At 45.7% G+C, this 24,878-nt stretch overlaps 1 protein-coding gene across 20 annotated transcripts in view; it reads right to left on the bottom strand.

The window, feature by feature from the left end:
* TRAF3IP1 (TRAF3 interacting protein 1) overlaps positions 1-24,878 on the bottom strand; it is a 58,626-nt gene that overhangs the window by 6,927 nt on the left and 26,821 nt on the right. For 14 of the 20 annotated variants that reach the window (XM_049101242.1, XM_049101243.1, XM_025463640.3 and 11 more), the window contains 2 exons: positions 23,418-23,494; positions 21,860-21,919 (listed from right to left, as the gene is read on the bottom strand). In XM_049101242.1, the coding sequence (XP_048957199.1) occupies positions 21,860-21,919; positions 23,418-23,494 (137 nt within the window). Of the gene's footprint in view, positions 1-17,157; positions 17,408-21,859; positions 21,920-23,417; positions 23,495-24,878 lie in introns of those variants that run through there. The other 6 variants (XM_049101244.1, XM_049101246.1, XM_025463643.3 and 3 more) reach the window with 3 other exon arrangements.

Genomic DNA, 24,878 nt, shown 5'->3' with positions numbered 1-24,878 from the left:
TGATAAAGTAGACTCTATCACAACTTAAATCTTTTGCTGTGCCGAAGACCCTGTTGAGAGGTTGAAAGACAAATTAGAGAGTAAGAGTACATATTTTGAAACCATGTATCTGACAAATCACTAGTATCTAAAATATCTACACCCTCAAAACTCAACAGCAAAAAAGCAAACAATCCAAGAGACAGAAACAGAGGTTGCACCAAAAAAGGATACAGAGATGACCAGTAAACACATGAAAAGATGTTATCTTATTAGGGCAACTGAAATTAAAGCCACAGTTAGATATCATTACCAGGATGGCTTTTAAAAAATAGTGACACCACCACATGCTGGTGAGGATGCAGAGAAACTTGACTACTTGTACCTGGCTGGTAGGAGTGTAAAATGGTACAGCTCCTGTGGAAAATAGTATGGCAGTTTCTTTAAAAGCTAGCATGCAACCAGCATCTGACCTAGCAACCATACTCCTGGGCACTTATCCCAGAGGAATGAAAAGTCACGTTCACATGAAGCCTGTACATGATGTTTATAGAGGCTGTAATCAGAGCAGCCCCAAACTGGAAACAACCCAGATGCTCTTCAGCAGGTGAACAGTTAAATGAACTGTGCTGCACTCACACCACAGAACACTACTTGGCAATAAAAAGGAATGAACCGCTGATTCATCCACCACCTGGATGGATCTCCAGACAGTTACGCTGAATGAAAGCAGCCAAGCTCCAAAACTACATGCTCTATGATGCCAATTAAAGAACGTTCTTGCTGGGGATACCTGGGTGGCTCAGCGGTTTAGCGCTTGCCTTAGGGTCATGGCGTGATCCTGGAGTCATGGGATCAAGTCCCTCATCAGGCTCCCTGCATGGAGCCTGCTTCTCCCTCTGCTTGTGTCTCTGCCTCTCTGGGTCTCTCATGAATAAATAAATAAAATCTTAAAAAAAAAAATGTTCCTGAAATGACAATATTATAAAAATGGAGAATAGTTAGTGGTTGCTATGGGCTGAGGAAGGGTGAGGTGGGAGAGAGGGAAAAGTGTGGCTGTAAAGGCAGTAAGAAGGACCTTTGTGGTGTCGGAACTGCTGTGTATTCGACTGTATCAAGGTGGATATCCTGGGTGTGATCTGTACTATGGCTTTACAAGATGCCATCAGTGGGAGAAACTGCCTACGTGGGAAATCCTCATTATTTCTTGCATCGGCACGTGAGTCAAAGTTGTCTCAAAATAAGCTTAAGCTGAAGAAAAGTTAGTGGCCACACAAAGGCCTTTAAAATAAAACGGCAAATGACTAAAATGAATTCCAGACAACAAAAAACGACTTATGGAGGAAAAAGTGTTGTCTTTACTGTACACAGATTAGTAAATCTCTCATTAACTTAGCTGAACGATTTAAAATTCTACTAAAACATTCAGAGGCGCCTGGGGGGCTCAGGCAATGAGCATCTGACTGTTGATTTCAGCCCAGGTCATGATCTCAGGGTCATGAGATCGAGCCCTGCATCAGGCTCTGCATTTAATACAGAGTCTGCTTGCGATTCTCTCTCTCCCTGCCACACCCCCAGCTTGTGCACGCACGTGCTCGCTCCTCTCAAACAAATGAATAAACCTTTAACAAATTAAACAAACTTCCAGTAAAACATATTCATAATGCTTATTAAGTAATTCCCATGTATTTGGCATTATGTTGAGTCTGATACAAAACTGTTCAAGGTATAGAACTCAGGATGGGGGGGTTAATATTTGTAAATGTCCAATAAAACTGGTGAGTTACAAGGTAGACCAAGACACAGAGGGGTTAAATGGCCAAGTTCCCTCCTATTCTAGGTCACCCTGTCAAACTCCCCCATAGTTCAGTATCACAGCACCAAGCTGAATTAGGAACACTAATCTTGAATTTATAACTTTAGTTTTAAGGGATTAAGAATCCAAAACAAAATGCATTTGGGCTGTGATTATGACAGTCAAGAGAGACTTTTATTATTGCTGCGAACACAGTGCCGCAAAACACCAAAATTCTGGCTTTTTTTCCTTTTAGAAAGCTTTCATTTAAATGAACATGGCAGAGTAGGGTAAAGTCAGTGATTATTTGCTTCAAAAGCACACCTACACATCTCTGATGATAGGCTGATTTATATATAGCCCATGCAGCTACATCAGCAAATTTCCAGACAAACATAACCACTATAAACCCTTACTTTATAGACTTTTAATATGTATAATAAAATATGAGAATCTACTACCATATTCACCACATAGGAATGAGTCATATGAAATACGCTTAATTTCTGGAAACAGAAGAGCAAAAAATAATGAAACTGTATCATTACGCAAAATACTACTTCAAACAACCTAGAATGTAGGAAGACTTTGGGGAAACGCCGTGAGAGGTCTGGAGCATGTGCTTGGCAGGTACAAAGCTGGTGCCCATCTGGCTTCACCACCTCCTAACTTTACGGCCCTGGAGCTTGACTTGACCTCTCTGTACCCCGGTTTCATCACAATAAAATGGAAATCATAATATTTATCCTGCAGGTGAGATTAAATGGGATAATATAAAATAAGCAGCTCAGTGCCTCGCACATAGTAAACCTTCAATAAACGTTAACCGTTATCATAAATTTATCCGACACGAAGAACAAAACTGCAAGCCTCACTGGCCTTGATGCAGCTCTTTTACCTCAAGCTAACTTGTCAGCTACAAAAGATTCTGGGTCAGGCGTGTTCTGAGTGCTCCGGTGTGTTCCAAAAGAACACATTTATATGGTGTCAGCACCAACTCACAAGTTGCTATGTCCAGCTTCGGATGGACAGATTCTTTCATCAAAAATACACCTTCCTTACTGACACCTTCCCTTTCCCATCTCCACCCGATAAACGTAAATAACCACTACCATGAAATTAGATCTCAGAACTCTTTCCTGGAAGACCCGTGGTTCTGCTCTGGGCCGGGCGGGACCAGCGGCAGCGGTGCTCTGCGGCACCCCTGCCCCGGCACCCCTTCCCCCGGGGGAGGCCCACCGGGGTGGCAGCAGAGAGTGTCCCCTGGGGACCCGCCCCCACCCTCCTGCGGCCTCCTGGGCCTCCTGCTTCTCGTGCAGGCTGCAGACTATTTACTCAGCTGCCTTCTGGCAGGAAGGCCTCTGACAAAGCGTTTCAGCGTTTGGCTGGCCGCTTCACACGTGTGCTTTAGAAAAAGTGATTTTCCAAGATTTTTCAGGTGAACAGTTACTTACTTCTGGGACTTTGCGTTGACCACACACACACTTGTCCCCAGAAATGTGAGCATTTGTGTCTATGGTGATTTTCAAGTTTACAGTGATTTATTCTGAGTCATTTAAATAAATGCTATGAACTAAAAAGTTTGTTTCTTTACCTTTCAATCGCAGTGCTTCATGAGAAACCAGTACTATTTTATAAATAATGCCCTACGAGCCTGAGCCCCAGACACTGCCACAAGCCTCTCAGAAGCAGACTTCGGGGCACAAGGGCAGGGTGTGGCACCTGCGCGCTGCCCTCCGCCCAGTCGCCGGATCCGAGGGTCGCCACACGCCTGAGCAGCACTCTACCCTACGTTAAGCAAACCCAATACACAAAGGCCTGATGGATGCGGGGTGCGCAGAGGGAATAGTAAATCAGCGAGTGCGAATATTTGCTTTCAATAACACACTCTCCCATGACCTCAGGAAGTGATTTATGTACAAGCTGCCAAAAGTTCATTTTCTTCACAGACCGAGGATCGCCGCATCCAAGTTGCGAGGGAAAGGCGGAGACGGACAGTCAGTGTGGGGAGTGTCCCGTTCGCCCAGCTTCTCTGGAAACCAGGCACGCACCTCTCGCGCGGGTCACGCCAGACGAAGCAGGCTGGCACCGCGTGTTTTAACCGTCTTGTGCATCCGGAGCAGCACGTCCACCGTCACCGGGTAACAAAATGATAAAGCGAGTCCGCAGCCCCCGGCTGGGTCACCGCCGCCGCCGCCACGCCGCCCTCCGTGCGCACCTGCCCCCCGCGGCGCCGTGGGCCTCTCCTGCTCAACCGAGCTCGGGGCGCGTGTGCGTGTGCAGCCCCGCGGTGCGGGTGCGACTCCGCCACGGGAGCCCCCCGCGGCTCGCTTCCCCACGCGGCTGCTGGGCACTCGGCTGTTCGGGCCTGCGGCTATCACAACCACTGTCGGGGAAAAGCGATTTTCCTGAGTAGCTAAACCGTAAGTCATGACAGCCAGAGACGGCGACGGCAGCCCTTACGCAGGTCCGCTGTGAGCCAGGCGCGGGCACAGGGCCCTCGGGACGTGCAGTGACGAGGGGCGCCGCGGGCCACAGGGTAAGTCTGCGACTTTGTGACGCGGTGTCAGACGGTTTTCCAAAAACGGTTGTGCCAAGTGACGTCAAATTTTTTTCACGAACCAAGATGTTCTTTCTATGCATAAAATACAAGAACGCAGCAACCAGGGCAGCGCGGCGCTCCGACGGCGGCAGGTGCAGGCGCTGAACCCGGCCCGGCGGCAGCAAGAGCGGGCTCTGCCGCCACGGGAACCGGTCGTGAGCGCGGCGCTTGCGGCGGCAACTACAGAGGGGCCCGGGTGCTCCAGGCCGAGCAGGACGCCTACGAAGGGGCGCATCCCAGGGCGCCACGGCTGGGGGCACGTCCTACCTCTGCCACTCGGGCTCCACCGCAGACCGAATAACCCCACGTCTCCGCTTCCCCACCTAGGACGCGGGGATGGGACCGACCGGATCAACTGCTGGGGACCACAGCGACGCGCCACTCCGCAGGCCTGAGGAGACCTCGGCACTGCCTGGTAAGCTTCGCAGGACGGCAGATGCGCGGCGCTCGCTCCAGCACGTGGCGCAGAGCCAGAGGCCGCCGCCTTAGCCGCGCTCCGGACGGGAGGGCCCGTGGCAGCGACGGGCGACAGGTACCAGAGAGCAGGCCCGAGACCCACTGGGGTCGCTGGAGCTGCGGCCAAGGGTCAGGGCAGCGCAGGAGAGAGGTCTCTTCACGTGGCCTTTCTGACGGCCCTGAAGACTGGAAATGGCTTAAGAACCCACCTTTTCTCACACACGAAACGGACCAGACGGGCACTCACAAAGCCCGCGGGCAGCGGGGAAAGGCAGAACTCAAATTCTCAGCCACAACGATCCCCTCTCGACCCCCTCTCTACTTAAAGTCACGGGAGTTAAGAATATGATAATGCTGGCCTCAGACTGGTCTTTCAAACATTTCTTTATGAAAGGCTATTCTCACATATTTATTCTCTCAGAGGAACTCTAGAGTATTCTTTGCCAAGCTCCAAAACATCCACTGAATATTTATTGGCATTCCATTAAATTTATAAACTAAGTTGAGGGAAATAACATCTCTATCATACGGAGTTTCCCATCCGGTAACACTCTTTCGACTTTTTCCAGGCCTTTTTTATATTTCTTGGTAAAATTCTGTGGCTTCTCAAAATAGTTGCTATAAATTTCTTGTTAAATGCATGCCTCAGTAAGTTAGGTTTTTGTTTCCAGTTCTGAAGGGGAGCTTTATGCACGTTATTTTCAACGGGCTATTGCTGACATGTAGGAAAAATACTGACTTTTGTATATTTGTTTTGACATTGGCCATCATATACCTTTTTTCCAAACAGTTAACCTTTTGAGGATCAATTTACTTGGTGGACTGCTGTGATCTTCAAATAACGATGATCCTGTCTCATCCCATGAAGAACTCGGTACCTCACGTGTCTCTGCGCTAACTAGGACCCCCCGTGTAGCCGGACAGGACTGTTTCACAGCCTCGTTCCCGAGTCTGGGGGGGAATGTAAGCAGCCCCTCACTGCTGCCTAGGATGCCCACTGCCTGGTGCAGACATGAGCTCCCTCCACTCCTCGTTCACTACACGTTTCTAGTTGTAAGGGATCCTGAATTCTATATGCGCCATTTATTATTAAGAGAAAACACACCTACCTGCAACCTTATTTGGTTCAAGAATAGTTTCTTGGTTAAACCTAAGAGAAGTAAACCATGTTTAAAGGGTGCTGCAACCACTGAGGTCAATTTGTTTTAGGTTGGGAGGGCTGCCTCTTGCCTAAATGAGAGGAACAGGAAGCGCTGACTATTCACGGAAACAATCATATTTACATAACAGAGGTAGATCTTTGCTCCTAGGATAGGTTCTAGTTCAGTATTAGTCATATAATAAATTACATGCTTTAGAAAAAAAAATAGTAGTAGTAGTTACTAGTTCCTAACCATGAACTTTTAGTTCTTATTGTTCTTTAAATCTCTAACATCCATTCTAGGTACAGATTTTTAAGGTTCTATTAATTCTTTTAAAATATACCAAGTAGATTCTGGCCAGAATGAAAAGATTGGAACCCAACTAGGAAACAACCATAAAACAGAACAAACCCTCAGAAGCAGCTGTTTCCAGGCCACATCTGAGAGCCTGAGAAAGGACAAGGGGGCAGCCCACCCCGAACCTTGCTCGCTGTGTGAGGACAACCTCCTGGCGCTGGCTTAGAGCATGAGGGTGCCACTGAGCCATGGAGGTGAAGGCCCCTCCATGGGGCAGCTGACACTCTGGAACCGGCAGACGGGGAGGGCCAGACTCCAGCTGGGCCCAGAGAACCATCTGAGACAATTACCCATGGATCGGAGAGCCTGTGTGCAATCCCAAGTGCCCCAAGAAGTTCCAGTACACCATCGGAGCAAAAACAAGTTTGGACACACTGAAGAGGGGAAGAGAAGGAACAATCTAACTTTACCCACCCTTTACCATCACTTTTCCAATGGGGCACAGCATAGGACCAAGAGAGACCTCAGCTCGTAATTTCTCCTGTGGGGTTAAGTGATAGCATGTGAGGGAGCACCTGGCCTCCCTAGCTGTGCAGGATGTATATCCTATGACTAGGGGCCCAGGAGCAGCTGGGAGAGAGGTGGACAGGACTCTCAGAGGACATCAAAGGGACAAGGTCCAATTGCACCACAGACCCCATTGAGAAGTCCACCCACGAGCTGCTGGGGACACCTTGCCCATGGATCCCCACCCCTGCTGGCCCACAACATCCCGAGCACTCAGCGTGCCTCACCCACGTGCACCCCCACCATGTGGCTGGCTCCCTGTGTGCCCTCCTGATGGACAGACAATTCAACAAGTCAAAGAAATAATACATGGAAAAAATGAATAGTTTAACAAAGAGATAGAAATCCTAAAAAAAGAACCAAACAGAAGAAAGAATGTGTGAATTACAGGACAGATCTGAAGTTATCCAGCTCGAGGAAAACAAAAAGAATAAAGGGGGTAAAGAGAGCCCAGGTGATCGATGGGATCCCATCAAATGAAGCAATCTGCAAATTACTGGAGCCAGAAGGAAGAGGGGGTAGTGGGGGCAGAAAACTTATTTAAAGAAATAACGGCTGAAAATACCCCAAGTCTGGGGAGAGTCTGGGTCTCCAAGTTCATGAAGCTCACGAAGTTCACCAAACAAACTCAACTTCGGGAGATCCTCCCCAGACATACTATAACAGAACTGGCAAAGAGAATCTTCAGGGAAGCAAGAGAAAAGCTTGCACGTCCCAAGGAAGCCCTAAGACCACAGCAGACTTCTGGCCTGGAGGGAGGAGATGATGCACTTGAAGGCTGAGGGAGGCCAAGTGCCCACAAGAACAGGACCCTGCAAAGCTGTCCTTCAGAGGAGAAGATGACATACAGCCGCTCCCAGACAAGCAGCTCTGAGGAGTCGGTCAGCAGTGGACCTGCCTCCCAGGAAATCCCAAAAGGAGGCTCGGGGCTACCCTGAGAGCCATGCATTCTCTTAGACAAAATAGACTTCTAGCCAAAAATTGTGATAAGAGCCTCTCTGTGCACAGGAACCAACAGAGGCCAGCAGCCAGCTGGGCCAGAGGTTCTATGGCGATGTCTGATTCCTGCGTGGGGAACTTTTTAAAATACCAATGCCAGGTCCCGGCCCAGAGACTGATCTAACAGGTCTGAGAAGGAGCCCTGGCACTGATATTTAATAAAAACTCTCTGAATGGTTCTAATGCATCAGCAGCTCTAAGCAGATACACTTTAAGTACCTTTCAAAGGACATAAGACTCTAAAGTTTACTTGCTTTACATTTTATAATCATTTTCTATGCTACAAGCAGTGGCAGCAAAAAATGTAAGTTAAAAACATACCCTAAGGGCACCTGGGTGGCTCAGTGAAGCATCTGCCTTTGGCTCAGGTCATGATCTCAGGGTCCTGGGATCGAGCCCCATGTCCAGCTCCCCCCTCAGCAGGGGGTTTGCTTCTCCTTCTGCACACTCACCCCCCACCTGGCACTCATGCTCTCTCTCAAATAAATAAATAAAATCTTTTAAAAAAATACACTACAGAAGTATTTTGTTTTCACTATGATAGTTTTCACTATCATCTCTGGAAATGACCATTATGATTATTAAATTGTTTTGCTTTTTATTTCCATCCCTTTATTAACTAATTGGATTTGCTACTTTAAATGTCTTATTAAAATAGTCATCATTTTTTATTGGGCCTATTGCTACAATCTTCTAATTCTGGTTCCAGTTTTATTTTTACATATTTAGCCTCCTAAATTCTGACCATATTTCATAGCTCTAAAAATACCAGACAAACTAATCACACCCAAATTAACCATTAATCCTACAAGGCAGTTTCTGGGCAATATGAAACCCACCTTATGGTTGGCATGTGAACCAAAGAAGAAACATTCAAACCTATTAACTAGAAGCGCTTCAAAAGAAAATACATTTCACAGAACCAATGATGAATATAAGGACTGAGTCCAACGGCTGGAAGAGCAGAGGAAAATTCAAACCAGGACAGTCAGGTCCTAAATACCCTTGCAAGCAGTAAGGCCAAGATGGCAATACTGTGTTATGGATGGTAACCTGACCTGCTGATGTAGATTGGGGATTGGCTTGTGCTCAGTATGCTCTACTCCTCCAGCTGTTGAAAAGGTCAACCCAAAACCACACAATTTCAGTGAGTGATTGAGACCAGGAAGGAAAAAAGGTGGCATCTGAGACCAGTGGGCAATGGGGTGGAGAGGACTAATGAAGCCGGCTGATCAGGGGAGGCCCCTTTGAAGAGCTGGTATGTGAGCAGGGACTTGCATGGTGACAGGAAGAGTCTCTGACTAACCAAATGGCAGTTTTCTCCAAGAGGTCCTATTACGGTGCACCAGGCCCGGGATACCAGCAGCCCGCCTCCAGATAACTCTGGACTGCCAGCACAAACCAGGGCAGGAAGAGGCCTGGCCTGCAGGAAAACAGGCCCATAATTATGTACAAACACCTGCTCCTCCCTACCCTCCCTACCTCCCACAGACAACCAAAGAGGGGAAGAAACCAGCTGCACAACCACAGGATCCCACTGAGCCCCTGCCATGGGGCTTCTGGGGTGCAGATGGGATAGGGATGGCACAAGGAATGACAGGAGAGCATGCTAAAGGACCCTCCCAGGGCTCCGTGCCTCAGACCCACATGCCCTGCAGCCAGGAGCGAAGGAATCTGAGACGAGTCAGCAACAGTTGACCACAGAGCCACGCGGGTTCCGAGCAACCGGGATCTCAGGCCTCATCGAATAGGAAGTGAGTTCCTGCTTCTGATCAGTGGCCCTGGGGAGACAAGCCCCCAGGGAAGACCGACCTCTTCCACGAGGGAGGGAAGGTACCCAGCCCCAAGGCTCCACAGCTTCTGTGAACCAGATCACTCCTCTAACTCAAACTGTTCTAGGGCACAGGAAACAGTTTTATAAAAAATTAACTATATGAAACTAACATAATTTTGATTCCAACACCTAACAACAGGAGCACACGTGTGCATGAAAACTCCAGGCCAATATCACATGAATATGGACTTCTATTTTAAAAGATTAGTAAAATGGGGTTCCTGGCTGGCTCGGTCAGAAGAGCATGTAACTTTTTTTTTTAAGATTTTATTTATTTATTCATAAGAGACACAGAGAAAGAGGCAGAGACACGGGCAGAGGGAGAAGCAGTCTCCATGGAGGGAGCCCAATGTGGGACTCGATCCCGGAGCCCCGGGACCATGCCCTGAGCTAAAGGCACATGGTCGACTGCTGAGCCACCCAGGTGTCCCGTAGAGCACATTAACTCTTGATCCCAGGGATGTGAGTTCGAGCCCGACACTGGGTGTAGATATTACTAAAAAATAAGCAAAGCGTACAAATAAATAAATAATTGGTAAATTAAGTACAGTTTTGCTTTAGGATAAATAATAGACCATGACCAAACAAAGGTTATTTTAGGAACATAAAGATTGCTCAACATTAGGAATTCTATTAATATACAATAGCTGCCAAGAAGACATTTGATAATGTTGCACATCCATTTCTGATCAGACTCCTGGAATAGAGCCAGTGCACGGCAGATGATGAATAAATCCTGACTTATAAAAACAATAACTTGTAATCAGAAAACAAGTTTATATTAAGGTTAAAAAAAAAGGCTAAATAAACACTGGCAATGTGAGAGTCCAACTTAAGAAATTAAAAGAACAACAGAATAAACACAAAGAGAATAAAGGAAGGAAATGAAGAAAACTGGGAATCAGTGAAAAGAACAAAGATACAAAAGAGAAGACCAATGAAGCCAAAAACTGGTGGTTTAAAAAGACTAACAGACAAGTTTCTGGAAACACTGCTTCAAAAAAGGAAGAAAAAATACAAATTAGTCGTATTGTTAATAAAAACACAAAACAAAACTAAACTAAATTACAAATAAAGCACATGTTTAAAGAATTCTATGCAGAACTTTTGCCAGGGCACTTGAAAATTTAAAAGATACTGACACCAAAACTGACTGAAGAAGAAAGAGAAAGCCTGCTCATATAATATAAAAATAACAGCTGTGCCCTAAGAGCTTCCCATCAAGGAAACATCATCTCAAATGGTTCTACACACAACTCCCACCAAACCATCAAGAAACATACCATTCCACCATCTACCATCTCTTCTAGAAAAGAGAAAAAGAACTCTCCTCAGTTCACTTTTAACCTTGGGACTAACACAAGTATCATATGAGGAAAAGAAAATCACAGGTCCATTTCATCCACCAACATAAAAAGAACGCTAATAATTGGCAAAAAGAATCTACCAGTGGATGGGGGCAGCCTGGGTGGCTCAGCGGTTTAGCGCCACCTTCAACCCAGGGCCTGATCCTGGACACCCAGGATTGAGTCCCACATTGGGCTCCCTGCATGGGGCCTGCTTCTCCCTCTGCCTGTGTCTCTGCCTCTCTCTCTCTTTCTGTGTGTGTCTCTCATGAATAAATAAATAAAAGCTTAAAAAAAAAAAAAAAACCTGAAGAATCTACCAGTGGATGAAAAAGATAACACAGAATAACAGCGTTGGTTTCATCTCAGGAATGTAAGGATCACTTAAAAAATAAATGTCATTTAGCGAATTAAAGAACTATAATGGAGTCATCTCAATGCAGGAAAAGCATTTAATAAAATTCAACACCCATTCATGATAAAGCCCCATGGTGGGGAAAAATATCAAGCTTTCTTAATGTTTTATTAAATGCTATAGTAAGTATCATTAGAAAAGGACAAATTCTGGAAGAACGGTCACTAAAAATCAGAAAGGAAGAAGGTGGCCCACTATCACGGTCACTGCCCTCTCCCGTCCAGGAGGCCCAGGCTAATCTGTCCAGTTAGACACCAGCAGGGACAGCATGAGGCCTGGAGAGGAGGAACAAGGCCACGGGGCCTCAGGGCAGCTCATGGGGAAGGGCAGAGACTTGGGCCAGACGCCTGCCTTCGCATCCCAGCTCTGGCACTCAGGGGTCCCGCAGCCCCAGACAAGTCCCCTAACCTCCAGATGTCCCTGTCCCAAAACAGAGGCGAGAACAGATACTGTGAGAACAGTATCTGTATCTCGCTATTTCTCTGTATTAGTATCCGGCTGCTACTATACTACAGAAAACACAAAAGAATCAACACATATTTTTAAAACAACAATTTATCGGGTGGGAGGACAGGGTAACTGGGTGACAGGCACTAAGGAGGGCATGTGATATGATGAGTGCTAGGTGTTATACTATAGGCTAGGAAATTGAATTTAAATTAAAAATATATATAATTATCTCTCAAAACAAGAAAAAAATAAAAATAAACACAACAACAGTTTATCAGGGAAGCGGTTATAAGTCAGCAGCATTCCTACCCACCAACAATTAGAAAAGAACTTTAAGACAGAGTATTTCCAATAGCAGAATAACCTCCAGAGTGTCCACATACAAATCTAACAAACAAGGGGCACAATGGCTCCAGAAAGAAACCACAAATGTTTACTGAGAAGCATTAAAGACCGAATACAGAGCGAGATCACTGCTCACCGACACTCCTACTTAGTCCCCGAGAGGGCTTTCGTGGTGCTCACTAAGCTGCTTACGGGACTTCCACGGAAGTGGGAAGGGCCAATAGCCAAATCGCCAGATACGAGGCCTCTTCATAAGGCTACTCAAAGCAGCGTGGAATCGGGCAGGGTCAGTGAGACAGGCCACGGCCTACGGGCTGGCCCGCTGCCTAGTTTCTTATACAGCCCATGAGCTAAGGATGGCTTTTACAAAATAAATAGTTGAAAACAAGATTTAAAGGGTAATATTTGGTGACACATGAAAGTGCTATGAAGTCTGCATTTAAAAAAAAAAGAAAGAAATCTGCATTTTAGTATCCATTAAAAAAAAATTTATGGGAACCCAGCCACAGTCATTCATCTGGGTGTCATCTATGGCTGCTTTTGCGAAGCTGAATACCAGCGACCGAGTATGCGTGGCTCTCACAACTGAAAATATGTGCTTTCTGACCCTTTCTAGAAAAATCTGCTAACCTCTGGCATACAGAGTCCAGAAAGCGGGCACACGAAACTTTCACATGCAGCAGAGCAATGTGGGAAGGAGGAAAAACTAGTTATTCATTTTGAAGAGAAACTGCATCTCTATCTCACAGGACACGGGAAAATCAACTCCAGGTGGATTAAGGACGGAAATGTCAAAACAAAGCTTTAAACGTTTAAAAAGAATAAATACCTTTCTCGGCTTAGAATAGAGAAGGATTTCTTAACTAAGACACAAAAAAACACTAATCCTAGGAGTTAAGACTGAGAAATTTTGATTACATTAAAACTAAGCACTTAGTCACCAAAAGATACCTTAAAGAAAGCAAAGGGGGAAGTTTTGGACAATGATTTTAATGTGTTACCTCCCTTGGCCCTCTGCCCCACCATCAAGTCTTACTGTTTTTTTTTTTCCCCCATAAAACTGACTTTTCAGAAACTGGTTTAAGACTTTTGCACTGAGTTCCATAGTGACAGTTTCAAGTTACACTCAATTTCTATTTACTTAACCGGTTTTATTTCCTACTAGTTTCGACTCACTTCATTAAAAACTAAGAGGGGAGGGACACCTGGGTGGCTCAGTTGATTAAGCATCTTCCTTCTGCTCAGGTCATGATCCCAGGGTCCTGGGATCGAGCCCCACGTCGGGCTCCCTGCTCAGTAGGGTGCCTGCTTCTCCCTCTCCCACTCTCCCTGCTTGTGCTCTCTCCATCAAATAAATAAATAAAAATCTTTAAAAAAAAAAAAAAAGAGGCAAATTAATTCCAATATATATTTTTTAAGATCTTATTTACTTATTCATGAGAGACACAGAGAGAGAGGCAGAGACACAGGCAGAGGGAGAAGCAGGCTCCATGAAGGGAGCCTGATGTGGGACTCGATCCCAGGACCCCAGGATCACGCCCTGACCGAAGGCAGGTGCTAAACTGCTGAGCCACCCAGGCATCCCTATGTTCTTTTTCTTCTAAGTCTTTGAAATCCATGGCGTGTTTTATACTCACCTCTCTGCTCAGTTTGGCCTGGCTGCTTTCCTTGTGCCCACACACCCAGGGTACAAGTAGGGTCCAGAGCTGTAGGTTTGAGGCTTCTTTTCATGTTTACTTTTCCTAGTTAACTAGAGAGACTGTCATAGGCCATTTTCCCCCCAAGAACCCAAGAGCAGTAATTTTTTTTGAGCCCTTGCATTATCCAGATCAATCTTGCCTTATTTCTACATATGTAATGCCAACCTAAGTAATAGAATCCCTGAGTCAACCTGCTTTTCCACAAATGCTATGATGCTGTGACTATCGTCCCCTCTTCTTTGGACATTTAGGGCCACAGAGCAAATCTAAAAGCAAATCTGACTTTGGTTCTTTTGAGAAGAACCTACTGTTTTTCACACCATGTTCTTTCCTGGGGCACGAAAGCCCCTTTGAGGGCAGGCCCACAGGGGGTGAGGTTCCTGCTGTGACAGGTGCCTTAAAAAAAAAAAAAAAATAGACTTTGTTTAACATCTCATGAAGCTAGGTCAGAAAGCTTATCATTCTTATCACACTTTACTTTGCAGTCTGTATTACTGTCCGGACTACAGTTTCCACGTTGGAGCAGAAAGCCACGTGGCTCCGCGTCGGGAGTCACGATGTGAGGGGCTAGAAGCACACCCACTGGTCAGCGTGGGGCTCAGCACAGCCACGGCACCTCCCCACTGGGCCCTGTTGTCCTCCAGAAGCATCGTGAGAACATCCACCCTCCAAGTGCAGGTGTGCTTATGTCACTCTGCCTCACATTGGACCATTTAGTCCTTTCCATCTCCCTCTGTCTCTTCTAACTTTTGTTCCATTTGCTGAAATTCATCTAGTCAACAAGTCAGCAATTTGTTCTCAAGTAGTCTGGGGGTGCAGGGACTTCCTTGTATTCCACTCCTAACTTTTCTGTAACCCGGACACAAGAAGTCCCTGGGACAGCACAGCCACCGCACAGCCGAGCTCATGGCCCCAGCCCCACTTGGCAGACGCTCACCAAAGGCTGGGTCACTACGGTTCCTGCTGCCACCCACACGATGGGCCATCGGGGAAGGGGTCCATCCCAGAACCAGATCCGCTCCCCCCGCTGGAGGCTGAACGCTGCACAGAGACCACAGCCAACAGGAGGCCAACAGCAGAGACCCCGCGAGGACGGGGCAACGTGCTGCATCTGAACCTTGAATCTCACGATCAGTCATCTCTGAAGTATCCAACAGTTCTCAAAAGTGCTCTTCACAACTCTGAATGTCTGACCTGCTTCTAAATCTGCTTTTCCTCAAGAGTTGCTTTTAAGGTTGTATAAAAACATTAACTGCATTTGGTTTGCTTGTTAGTATTACATTATTTTCTATCATTTTTCACTGCAAACGAACTCTTCACGGTACAATAAAGCTTTCATGAGCTACCTGGAATCTTAGTACCAAAAATATTAATATTTGGCAATTACTCTCGAGTTTCAAAATATAACAAATAAAACTTTTAGAATGAGTCTTGCTTGCAACATGAGAGTGTACACGGAAGAGCGTACTTCAGAGTATGTGTTCACATACGGTGTATTTACAATTTATAAATAACTTAATGTCTAAACTAAACACATTTCTATTTTATTTTAATATCTTTTTTTTTCTTGTAAAGGATATAAGAATAGTCTGTGAAGTTTAAAGCTTACGTATGGCAAGACCCCGAAGTAACGCTCAGACCTGGCCTCTCTGACACAGCTCTCCAAGGGGTTCCATCAGTTACTAAAGGGGTCCCGGCTGGTGGGGAGGGGTCTTCAGCCAGAAAGAAAGGTTTGGAGAATTCCGTCAGGAAACCTCGATAACGCACTACTATGAAAACTCGTACGTGCATCACTGCTACAGGTAGGAAACCAGAGTACTTTCATGCTGAGCATTTCAGTTTTTCGTCACTGTAGAAAGTCCCTTGAAACCCATCTCCTGCAGAAAAAGGACAAGGCTGTGTGACCGGCTGGCCCACGTCCGCTCCTCCTGAGTCTCTCCTCCTGCCCTCAAGCCCTGAGTTCAACTGCACCCAAGCAAGCCTGACTCAGCAGCCCAGCCCGTCCCTCCAGCGCCAGCACGCTCTGCTGGAAGCCGCTCTTGACATCAGAAGCAAACAGACAAGAACGAGAAAGAGAGCAACCAGGAAAATCAAATAATATATCTCAGCACAAATGGGTAGGTTTCAGAAAGGACAAAAATAACTAAGAAATAAGAAAAAAAGTTATCAAGAAATCAACTTGTTTAAAGAGAAGCCAAAGAAACATGGAACTTTAGGGTTAAAATAATCCTGGAAGCAACTGCTCCACCTAAAGCAGAGAGAACCCCACGTGTACCTGTGTCCCAACACACACCTGCGGTCCCCAAGCTGCCCGTGTGCCCAGGAGCCAGATGGGAGGTGGAACGCAGGCCTGGAGCGCGAGGCGGGGGTGACATTAAAGGCACAGGAACGCGGCCCGAGGGAGGAAAGCTGCCATGGCCCCCACACGGCGGTCACTGGTCACTGGCAGAACCACCAGGGCAAGCAGGACACCCGGCCAGCAACACCACTCTCAGGGGGGAAGGAAGCCAGACCTCACCTCCAGCTCACCCAGGCTCAGGGGTACACGTCTCCTCTCTAAGGTCCCTTCCCCCCGGACACACCTTCCTGACATCTCACCGGGTACTTCTGACCGTCTTCAGGCCTCTGCACACCAGTGAGAACAGTTCAGGGGGCCAGGGCATCATCAGTCGCGGGTGGCCACAGCTTCCAGAACTTGTGCTGAATCCCCATTGCTCCCTTACTGCTCCCTGCACAACCTGTGTTTGTGTCGCTGAGCTTCGCCCATCTGTTCCAAGCCCTGTGAGTCACTTGGTCCTGAATTCTAATCCTTATCAGCCACTTTTCATCCTGGGGCTGCTACTTCATCACTCCCTCCTCCCTCCTCTGTGCGCCACAGTGCCCCTGTGTCCACACCAGCACCTGCACCACTTAGCACCTGAATTTACAGCTAGACTCAGGCTGTCAAAAGTCAATCAAAGTAAAGATTTGTTTATGCAAAGCAAACAGGATATTGATCGGGCCAAACTGAGTAAACCTAGAAAAGCGATAAATATACAATACAAATGTTAAGCTGCTATTTTTTGGGGGCAAAATCTTTTGAGAGAGAGAGAGAGAGAGCATGCAAGGGGGAGGGTGGCAGAGGGAGAGAGAGAATCCCAAGCAGACTCCATGCTAGTAGGCATGGAGCTTGGCACTAAAAATAAAGTCTTTATTCATCATATTATCATTCACCGAGTAGACATACTAACCAGAAGGTGAGGACCATTCAGTTTGGAAATGTTTGTCAGACTAGAGCTGGTCACAGTTTTATAATCCAACTTTCTTAAGTCACGTAGACATTTTTCTTCAGGTACAGTATTTTGATATTTTATCCACATCAGGACCTTTGTTTATACAAAGAAGGCCTATTTACTCATAATTATCTTCACAAAGTTCATATACATGTGATGTCTTGATAGTTTCCATTTTCATGGTCTATAATATATCCATGCCATAGATCTGTAAATATTTTTAAGTGACATTGTTGATTATTTGCTGGCAGCAAGTTTATATCCAAAACCTAAAATCCCCCATGTGCATGTTGGAAGGCACTGCAATACTTGGGAACATAAAACAATCACCTTATTCCCTAGAATAAAGAACTCACTCTTGATGACTAAAGTCCATGTCGGCAGCTCCCCAGTTTGGCTGCTCAAGTCTCATCAGTGAAGAACATCTAGCATATGTCCCTTTTCTTTCTTTCACAGCAATTTAAATGCAAACAGTACTTCTAGCAAAAATAAAAAATTAAAATCCATCCAATAATACCAGGACCACAAACATCCAAACTAAAAATACTCTTCTTATCAGGTGCAGACTTGCAGTGAAGGAGGGATTCTGAGGCAGCTTTCTCGAAGAGGGTGCAAGGGTTTGTGATGAAACGGCACCACCTAGTGACCCAAGTAAGAAATAACCTAGCGATCTACTCAGATCACACAAGCAAGAGAATAAAATCGAAATCCCTGCCTTTCGTGTAAGAGTTGCTCTAACAATCGTTCACTATTTGTTACTGTAACTGAAATACACCATGTTCAGGGTAAGGTCATTTTACTCATCAAGAGTCATTTCAAGATACACATTCCCAAATACGTGCTCTTTCGGATGACGCTCCACAATCTCTACTGCCACCTGGTTGCCACAGGAGGCCCTTATCACAACCTTCACCGAGGGGGCAGTAAATACATGCATTCACGTCAAAGTAAACACAACGCCAAGTTCTCATCTGAAGACATGTACGGCCTCCAGAGGATGCAGTTTACATGACCAAGAAGGCAGAGAAAGTAAAATCACACAAACTTTAAATGAACTAAAAAGGAAACTCAGAGAAATACTTGACTTCAAAATAAAGAATTTCAATGAAAAGAGAAAGCATCTGCAATTTACACTCGATTAGAAAACACACGACACGAAGAAGGCTAACGGAAGAGCAGGTAAGCAGGGACAGCAGATAAGGAATGAGAAGCCGTGGCCAGCACTTTGCAGTGAGAGAGCTGTCTCTGAAGTTGCTATCATCTAAAGCATCTTCGTTTATAAAGTTCAAAAAGCAAGTACTTTTAAAGCAGAAGAAACACTAATAAAACTGCTTTTTTGGTTGTTTTTCAACAACGTCTTCATAAATCTGAAAGAAATAAAATGCTGGCGTGAGCTAGTATCTTACTATTAACAAAGTTTATATTTCCTCTGGAAAAGACAGCAAGTCGGCCAGGATAATGAAGAAAATGCTCAAAGCAGTCCTGATGCGCATATTTATTTTGTAATGTATTATTCAAGTCCATCAGTACAGTAAGAAATAGCTTTCCTTCAAGCGCCACTCCAAAGGCAGGCCGCAGGGATGGCTCCACTGCAAGCTCATTATCTCTTCAGCACAGAAAACAGTGCTCCCTCCAAACAATGAGAAGCACCCAGACTAGAGGCACAACATGATTTACATGAAAAGCAGAGCAAACATCTACCATCTGAATTTTTAAGTGAGACAGAGGGAAGACAAGCAATTACTATCATGACGAGCACGTACAAGTCAATAATGACAACAGGCAGACGTGGCCTATGCGTTTTGAGCCGTCTTATCGTCGCCTCTCTGCAAAATCAACCAGGGGCACTGGAGTCTGGCCCCAAACACACAGAGCAGACACACTTTACAAACACTTGGAAACACTTATAAAAACTGACCTCAGACTAGGCCACAAGGAAAGGCTTAATTCCAAGTAATAGATATCATACAGACCATATTCTTTGAACATGAAATTAGAACTTGTCCACAAAAAGACTTTCTAAAAATCCTTATGTTTCAAAACTAAAGAACAGGATCCTTAGGAATTTTGAATATTAATATTTAATAAATTCAAATAAAGCATGCTTAAAGAAAAATGTATGGCCTTAGGGCACCTGGGTGGCTCAGTCAATTGAGCATCTGACTTTTGATTTCAGCTCAGCTCATGACCTCAGGGTCATGGGATCAAGACCTGTGTCGGGCTCCACTCAGCATGGAGTCAGCTTGGATTCTCTCTCTCTCCCTCCCTTCCTCTGTCCCTCCCCCTTGCTCAAGTGCATTCTCTCTAAAATTAATTTTAAAATTTTAAAAGAAATGAATAGCCCTAAGAATATTCATTTCAAATGGCAAAGACTAAAAATAAATGAACTAAGTATTTTACACAAGAGACTAAAAACGTAAATAACCAAAGAAATTAAAAGGAAAAATAAGAAGAGGAGAAATCAATGAAATGAAAACAGAAGTGAGTATCTGCAAAACCAGAAGCTGTCTTTGCTAGAGGGTGCATATTTCAATAGTTTCTTTTTTTTTTTCAATAGTTTCTTTAAAGTCTCATCAAAGAAAAGAAAAGACAAAATTTTTGGAAGAAAAAGAAAACTATAGATATATTTTTTAAATCATAAAAGCATAGTTGAAACATCCTTATGCCATGACTTTGTAAAACATGAACAAAACAGTTCCCTGGAGAAAGGATGGGGAGGGCACGGCCCGGACATTGGTTTCTGCTCCCCCTCCCACAGCCAAGCTTCCTGCCCTGTGTGCAGCCCACATGTGGGAGATGTGCTGCTTCCAGAAACCCTCGGCCCCCAGCCAGGCAGCCAGCTTCCTCCGCTCACCCACGTGCCTTGCAAATATCATTTTCTGCACATGCCAGGCAGCGAGAAAATTTGGCAAACTCTAGTCTGTGTGGAACCCGATTGTTACCTAAGCAAACTGATGCCTGGAGTAAGGATTTCACTTCACTGTCCCTTATTGGCAAAGATCTGGCCAGTATCACCTAAGTGGAAGTAGTACGTACAACTTCCGAGAAATAGTCTAGAAGGAAAGAGGCATGTTCCTCTCTTTGTCTTCTTCCCCTTCCCTCCTTCCTGCTGGATGGACCTGGACAGCCTCCTTGGACCACGAGGTGCCCTAAGGCACAGGGTCACACATGGGCCACAACCACCTGCAGACTCTGAGTTGTGAGCTAAAGCACCTACCACCTCATTTAAGCCACTAATGCTGTAGATCTCTGAATTCCAAAAGAAATAGAAAAACGGAATATACCCATTCAAGAAACTGACTTGTAAAGCAAAGAGAAAGGATTAGCTCAAATGATCAGAAAAGCTAGTAACACGGAGACTTCAATACTAAGAAAAGAGCCAAGAGAAGGAATCAGCAGTCACGACCGAATCATAATCAGCCATTAAGGAAATGCATATTAAAACACAAAGAATGTGACTGTTCCAAGCACTGATGCGGACAGGAAAAAACCGAAACTCTCACAGGCCGTGGTGAAAACATAAGTGGTACAACCACTTTGGAAAACACTGGGCAGTTTCTTGGAAAGATCAATATACGCTGACTATGTGAGCCAGCGGTCTTGCTCCTCGGTATTTACCCAAAGGAATCAAAGTGTTTGTCCACGTGGAACTCGTACGTGAATGTTCTCCACAGTTTTACCTGCAAGAGACCCAAACTAGAAATGACCCAAACACTCATGACCTGACAGATGGATACACACACTGTGGTGCATCCAGACAGTGCACTACCCAGCAATAAAAAGAAATGAACTGTTGATGCCTGCTGAAAAACAGATCTCAAAATAATTGTGATGACTGAAAGAAGCCAGGCCAAGCAGGAGCACATGCCCTCTGACTCCACTCAACTGCAGTTCTGGGAAACACCAACCACAGTGGCCAAATGCAGAGGAGCAGCTGCTGGGCCCTGGCGGGAGGTGGCTGGGAGGGACCCCATAGGCTGCAGGGCATGGGCCACTGCAGGGTGGGGTGGGGAGGGGGATGCACAAGTTGACCATGCTGCCTGTGGACGGTGCACACGTGGAAGACTCTTGTTCCACTGGGACAGTACCTGGGGACAGCCACTTAGAGGACTAATTTGGCAGCACCTGGTGAAATCGAAGCTCTGTACGTGCTCTGGCACAGCAATTCTGAGCGTGGACACAGACTCTAAAGCAGGATCGCAAACTCCAGCCCCAGGCTGGGTCCTGTTGTTGTGAATAAAGCTTTACTGGAACACAGCCACACACATGGTTTACTGCTGTCTACACCAGGGCTGCTTTCAGGCTACATCAGCAGAGCTGAGAAGCTGCAACAGACTGTACGCGGCTCATCAGCCTAAAATATTTACTATCTGGCCCTTCTCAGAAAATGTTTGCCGACTGGTGCTCCGAGAGACACTGGCATCTGCATGCCAGGAGACACATGAAAGGAGTTCGTCAGAGTTTATAACTGTGGAAGGCTGACGAAACCTATGTCCACCATTAAAGGAATTAACGAACAAATACTGGAATACCAGTCATCAATTAAGACGACTGAACTAGACCCCCAGGTATCCACACAGGGAGGGTCTCAGAACTTAATGGTGCCCAAAGAAAGCAATCTGCGTCACATGCCAGCAACAGGGCAGCACTGAAAACTCACCCGAGCAGAGGCAGCTGCGTTTAAAGTATGGCTCACACCAAGTTCGTCCCTGTGGCTGCCCTACGGACAGTGGGGTTGGGGCAGAGGCAGAAAAAACATCAACTTTTCCTGTACGTTTCAATTGCTTTTATTTTAAAACTCTAAGCTCTTTTCAGAAGACCAATCAGTGAAATTTAAATCTGATGTTTATGAGCGTACTACGGAAAACAGAGCAGAGCAGCCTCCTTGTTCCCTGTCTGCAATACACATCACCCCGATTCTGAAGCACTTATTAGCTGTACTTTTCTAATTTTTTTTTTTTTATTTATTTATGATAGTCACAGAGAGAGAGAGAGAGAGAGAGGCAGAGACACAGGCAGAGGGAGAAGCAGGCTCCACGCACCGGGAGCCCGACGTGGGATTCGATCCTGGGTCTCCAGGATCACGCCCTGGGCCAAAGGCAGGCGCTAAACCGCTGCGCCACCCAGGGATCCCTAGCTGTACTTTTCTAAAGCAGCAAATGTTCACCACTCAAGGACATTTTTCCCTTTTATCTTCTAAAGTCAAAGTATGTACTCTGAAATTTACTCTTCAGACGAAAGCCTAAAGCACAGACCTTGTGTGCATCGCATAGCAAACAGGGCTATAAAATTTAAACCAACTGAAGCTTCAAAGGTTGCCTACATTAACAGCCTGGAGGGACACACTCACGGTTTCCGACTGGGTCCCAGAAACACTGCCAGGGACACCAGGACAGCCCCTCGGGCCTGTGAAAAGGCCTATGACATGAAAATTTCACAGCACAGACAATGGACCACAGAAAGACCATTCTTCTTTCAGAGGAGCCAACGGTGCTGCCGTGGATAGAGCCCCGGGGAGCACTCTTCTCCTGGGACTGTTCCGGGGCCCCCCTGAGGTGGCTATCAACTGCAGAGTCCCCTCCCTGCTGTTTCAAGCCACATCTTCATTACAAACCCGGACATCTGAGGCAGAATTATCTGTGCATGTGTGTAAAACTTCCTGGAATTGTTGGCTGCTGCTGAAACTATCCAAGAAACATCTTTCTGTTACAAAACCAGTAAGTGAAGATACATTCTTATTTTTTAAAGTGACTATAACAGAAACGTAGCTGTGACATTTGAGGCCTACTATGTGGCTGGCAAGTATTTGCCCCAGGGTCATATGCTCAGGGGCGGTGGCTGGCCAGGAGCTGCGGGTCCCAACAAACAACATCCCACAGCTGCAAGAAAGACAGCTGGCAGGCCAGGGATAAGCAGCACCTGGATTTAAAAGCCAGACTTGAAAACTCCCTGGTCTCTTAGTGTGGAGGCAGCCAGGGCCAGGCGGCCAGCCTCCCGACTCTGCAAGCAGGGAGAGGGACTGGACGAGGCAGGAAGGGGACAGCCACGGGATCAGAGCAGAACAGGCCCTTGGCCTTGATTCCTGAGCCCCCACCCAGGACACGCCAGAGGAGCCCAGAATTTTCTATCCTCCCAACCAAGGAGGAGGTGGAGCGGGGAGCTTTAAAGTGTGTCAGCGGACTCTGCTGATGAGCACATTTGCAGGCATCACTTCTTACCTTCTCTCCAGGTCTGGGTGACCGCTGTAACTTCTCATAATCTTTCTTGGTCTCCAGAATTTTTTTCACAAGTCCTCCTGTTGAGAATCAGTGATTTTATGTTATTCTCTAAAGAGCTCTTCTATTCTAAATGGGCAGAGGGGAGGCAAGAACACTAGTTTCTTGTTTTTCCTCTTTCTATCTATATTCTACATGGCTTCAAATCATCTTTATTTGCTTGGAGTCTACAATAGTCTAATACAGCTGGTGGTAGAAATTAACTATAAAACTTCAGAGTGAAAAAAAAAAAACTTCAGAGTGTTTCAAAGAAATCAGCTCCTCAAAGGTAAAAAAAAAAAAAAAAAAAAACATTGGAAACAGAAAAGAATTATGAGGACACGTAGATGGACATTCAAACATATAGCCACCTTGCCACAAACAGGTGTGCCAACTCTGAGCTGTTTCTAAGCACAAATACTCCTTTTATATTAGTTCAAGAGCCTTCAACTTCCTTTAAAAAAAAAAAAAATTGCCCATGGGGGTAAATATCATACAAAACATTTTCTTTAGAATACTGTCTCATGCAAATGCACATCCATATGAAATTGGCTGCATACGCCCCGAAGCACCCGGATGGCAGAGGAGGGCTCAGCTGTGAGCAGCAGTGAGGATGACTTGTCTGCGCTGCTCGGGGACGAACGCCAACACACGATGCCAAGTCACAACAGCAAGACAGAGACACGCAGATACTGCTAAATGCACACACACACTCCAGGCACATGTACTAACTTACAGTTTTTAAATCAAAGTATAAGCCATATGTCTTACCATTACCTACAGGGAGAGGGCAGGTGGAGGCCCCAATCTCAGAATATACATTGTTTGGTACATTTCACCTCGGAAATGTATTATTTTACATAAATAAAATCAGATTTTTCAATGCCTAAAAATTGAAACCAAAATGAAACTAATACACCTAATAATATCAAACTGGCAAGCACAGCCTAACAAAGAATTGCTTTGTAACTTTGCAACAGAGTGGTTGGCTGTCCATCCCTGATGGGACATAACCTGAGAACAGACAGACCTGACCTCCCAAGAAACACCCGATAGTGTTTTCAGTCATTGTTGTTGCTAGTGACCGGTGGTGGTGGTCTAAAGATGCCGTGTGCATGCCATAGGGTAAGGCAAACAGATGGCGACGTTGGGAGCCAGGATTTGGGGCATGAGATAGACACGTACGTATAATATCAAAAATTTAGGAAAGACTCTAGTATAGTAAAGCTGCGTTGGAAATACCAGTATGAACTTGGATATATTTTCTCATTAGAAAAAAAAAGGCAAGAAAACCCCTGAAAACAATGACCAACCCAGAAGCAACACGCAGCCAGGCTCCTTGGGGAAATGGAGGGTTCCAGCTATGGGGCAGGAAATACACAAAATGAGCCTGAAACATCTGGTCGTCTCAGAAAACAAGGAAGC

Source organism: Canis lupus, chromosome 25, assembly GCF_003254725.2.
Source record: "Canis lupus dingo isolate Sandy chromosome 25, ASM325472v2, whole genome shotgun sequence".
Taxonomy (NCBI): domain Eukaryota; kingdom Metazoa; phylum Chordata; class Mammalia; order Carnivora; family Canidae; genus Canis; species Canis lupus.
This window is presented reverse-complemented; position numbering and strand designations above follow the sequence as displayed.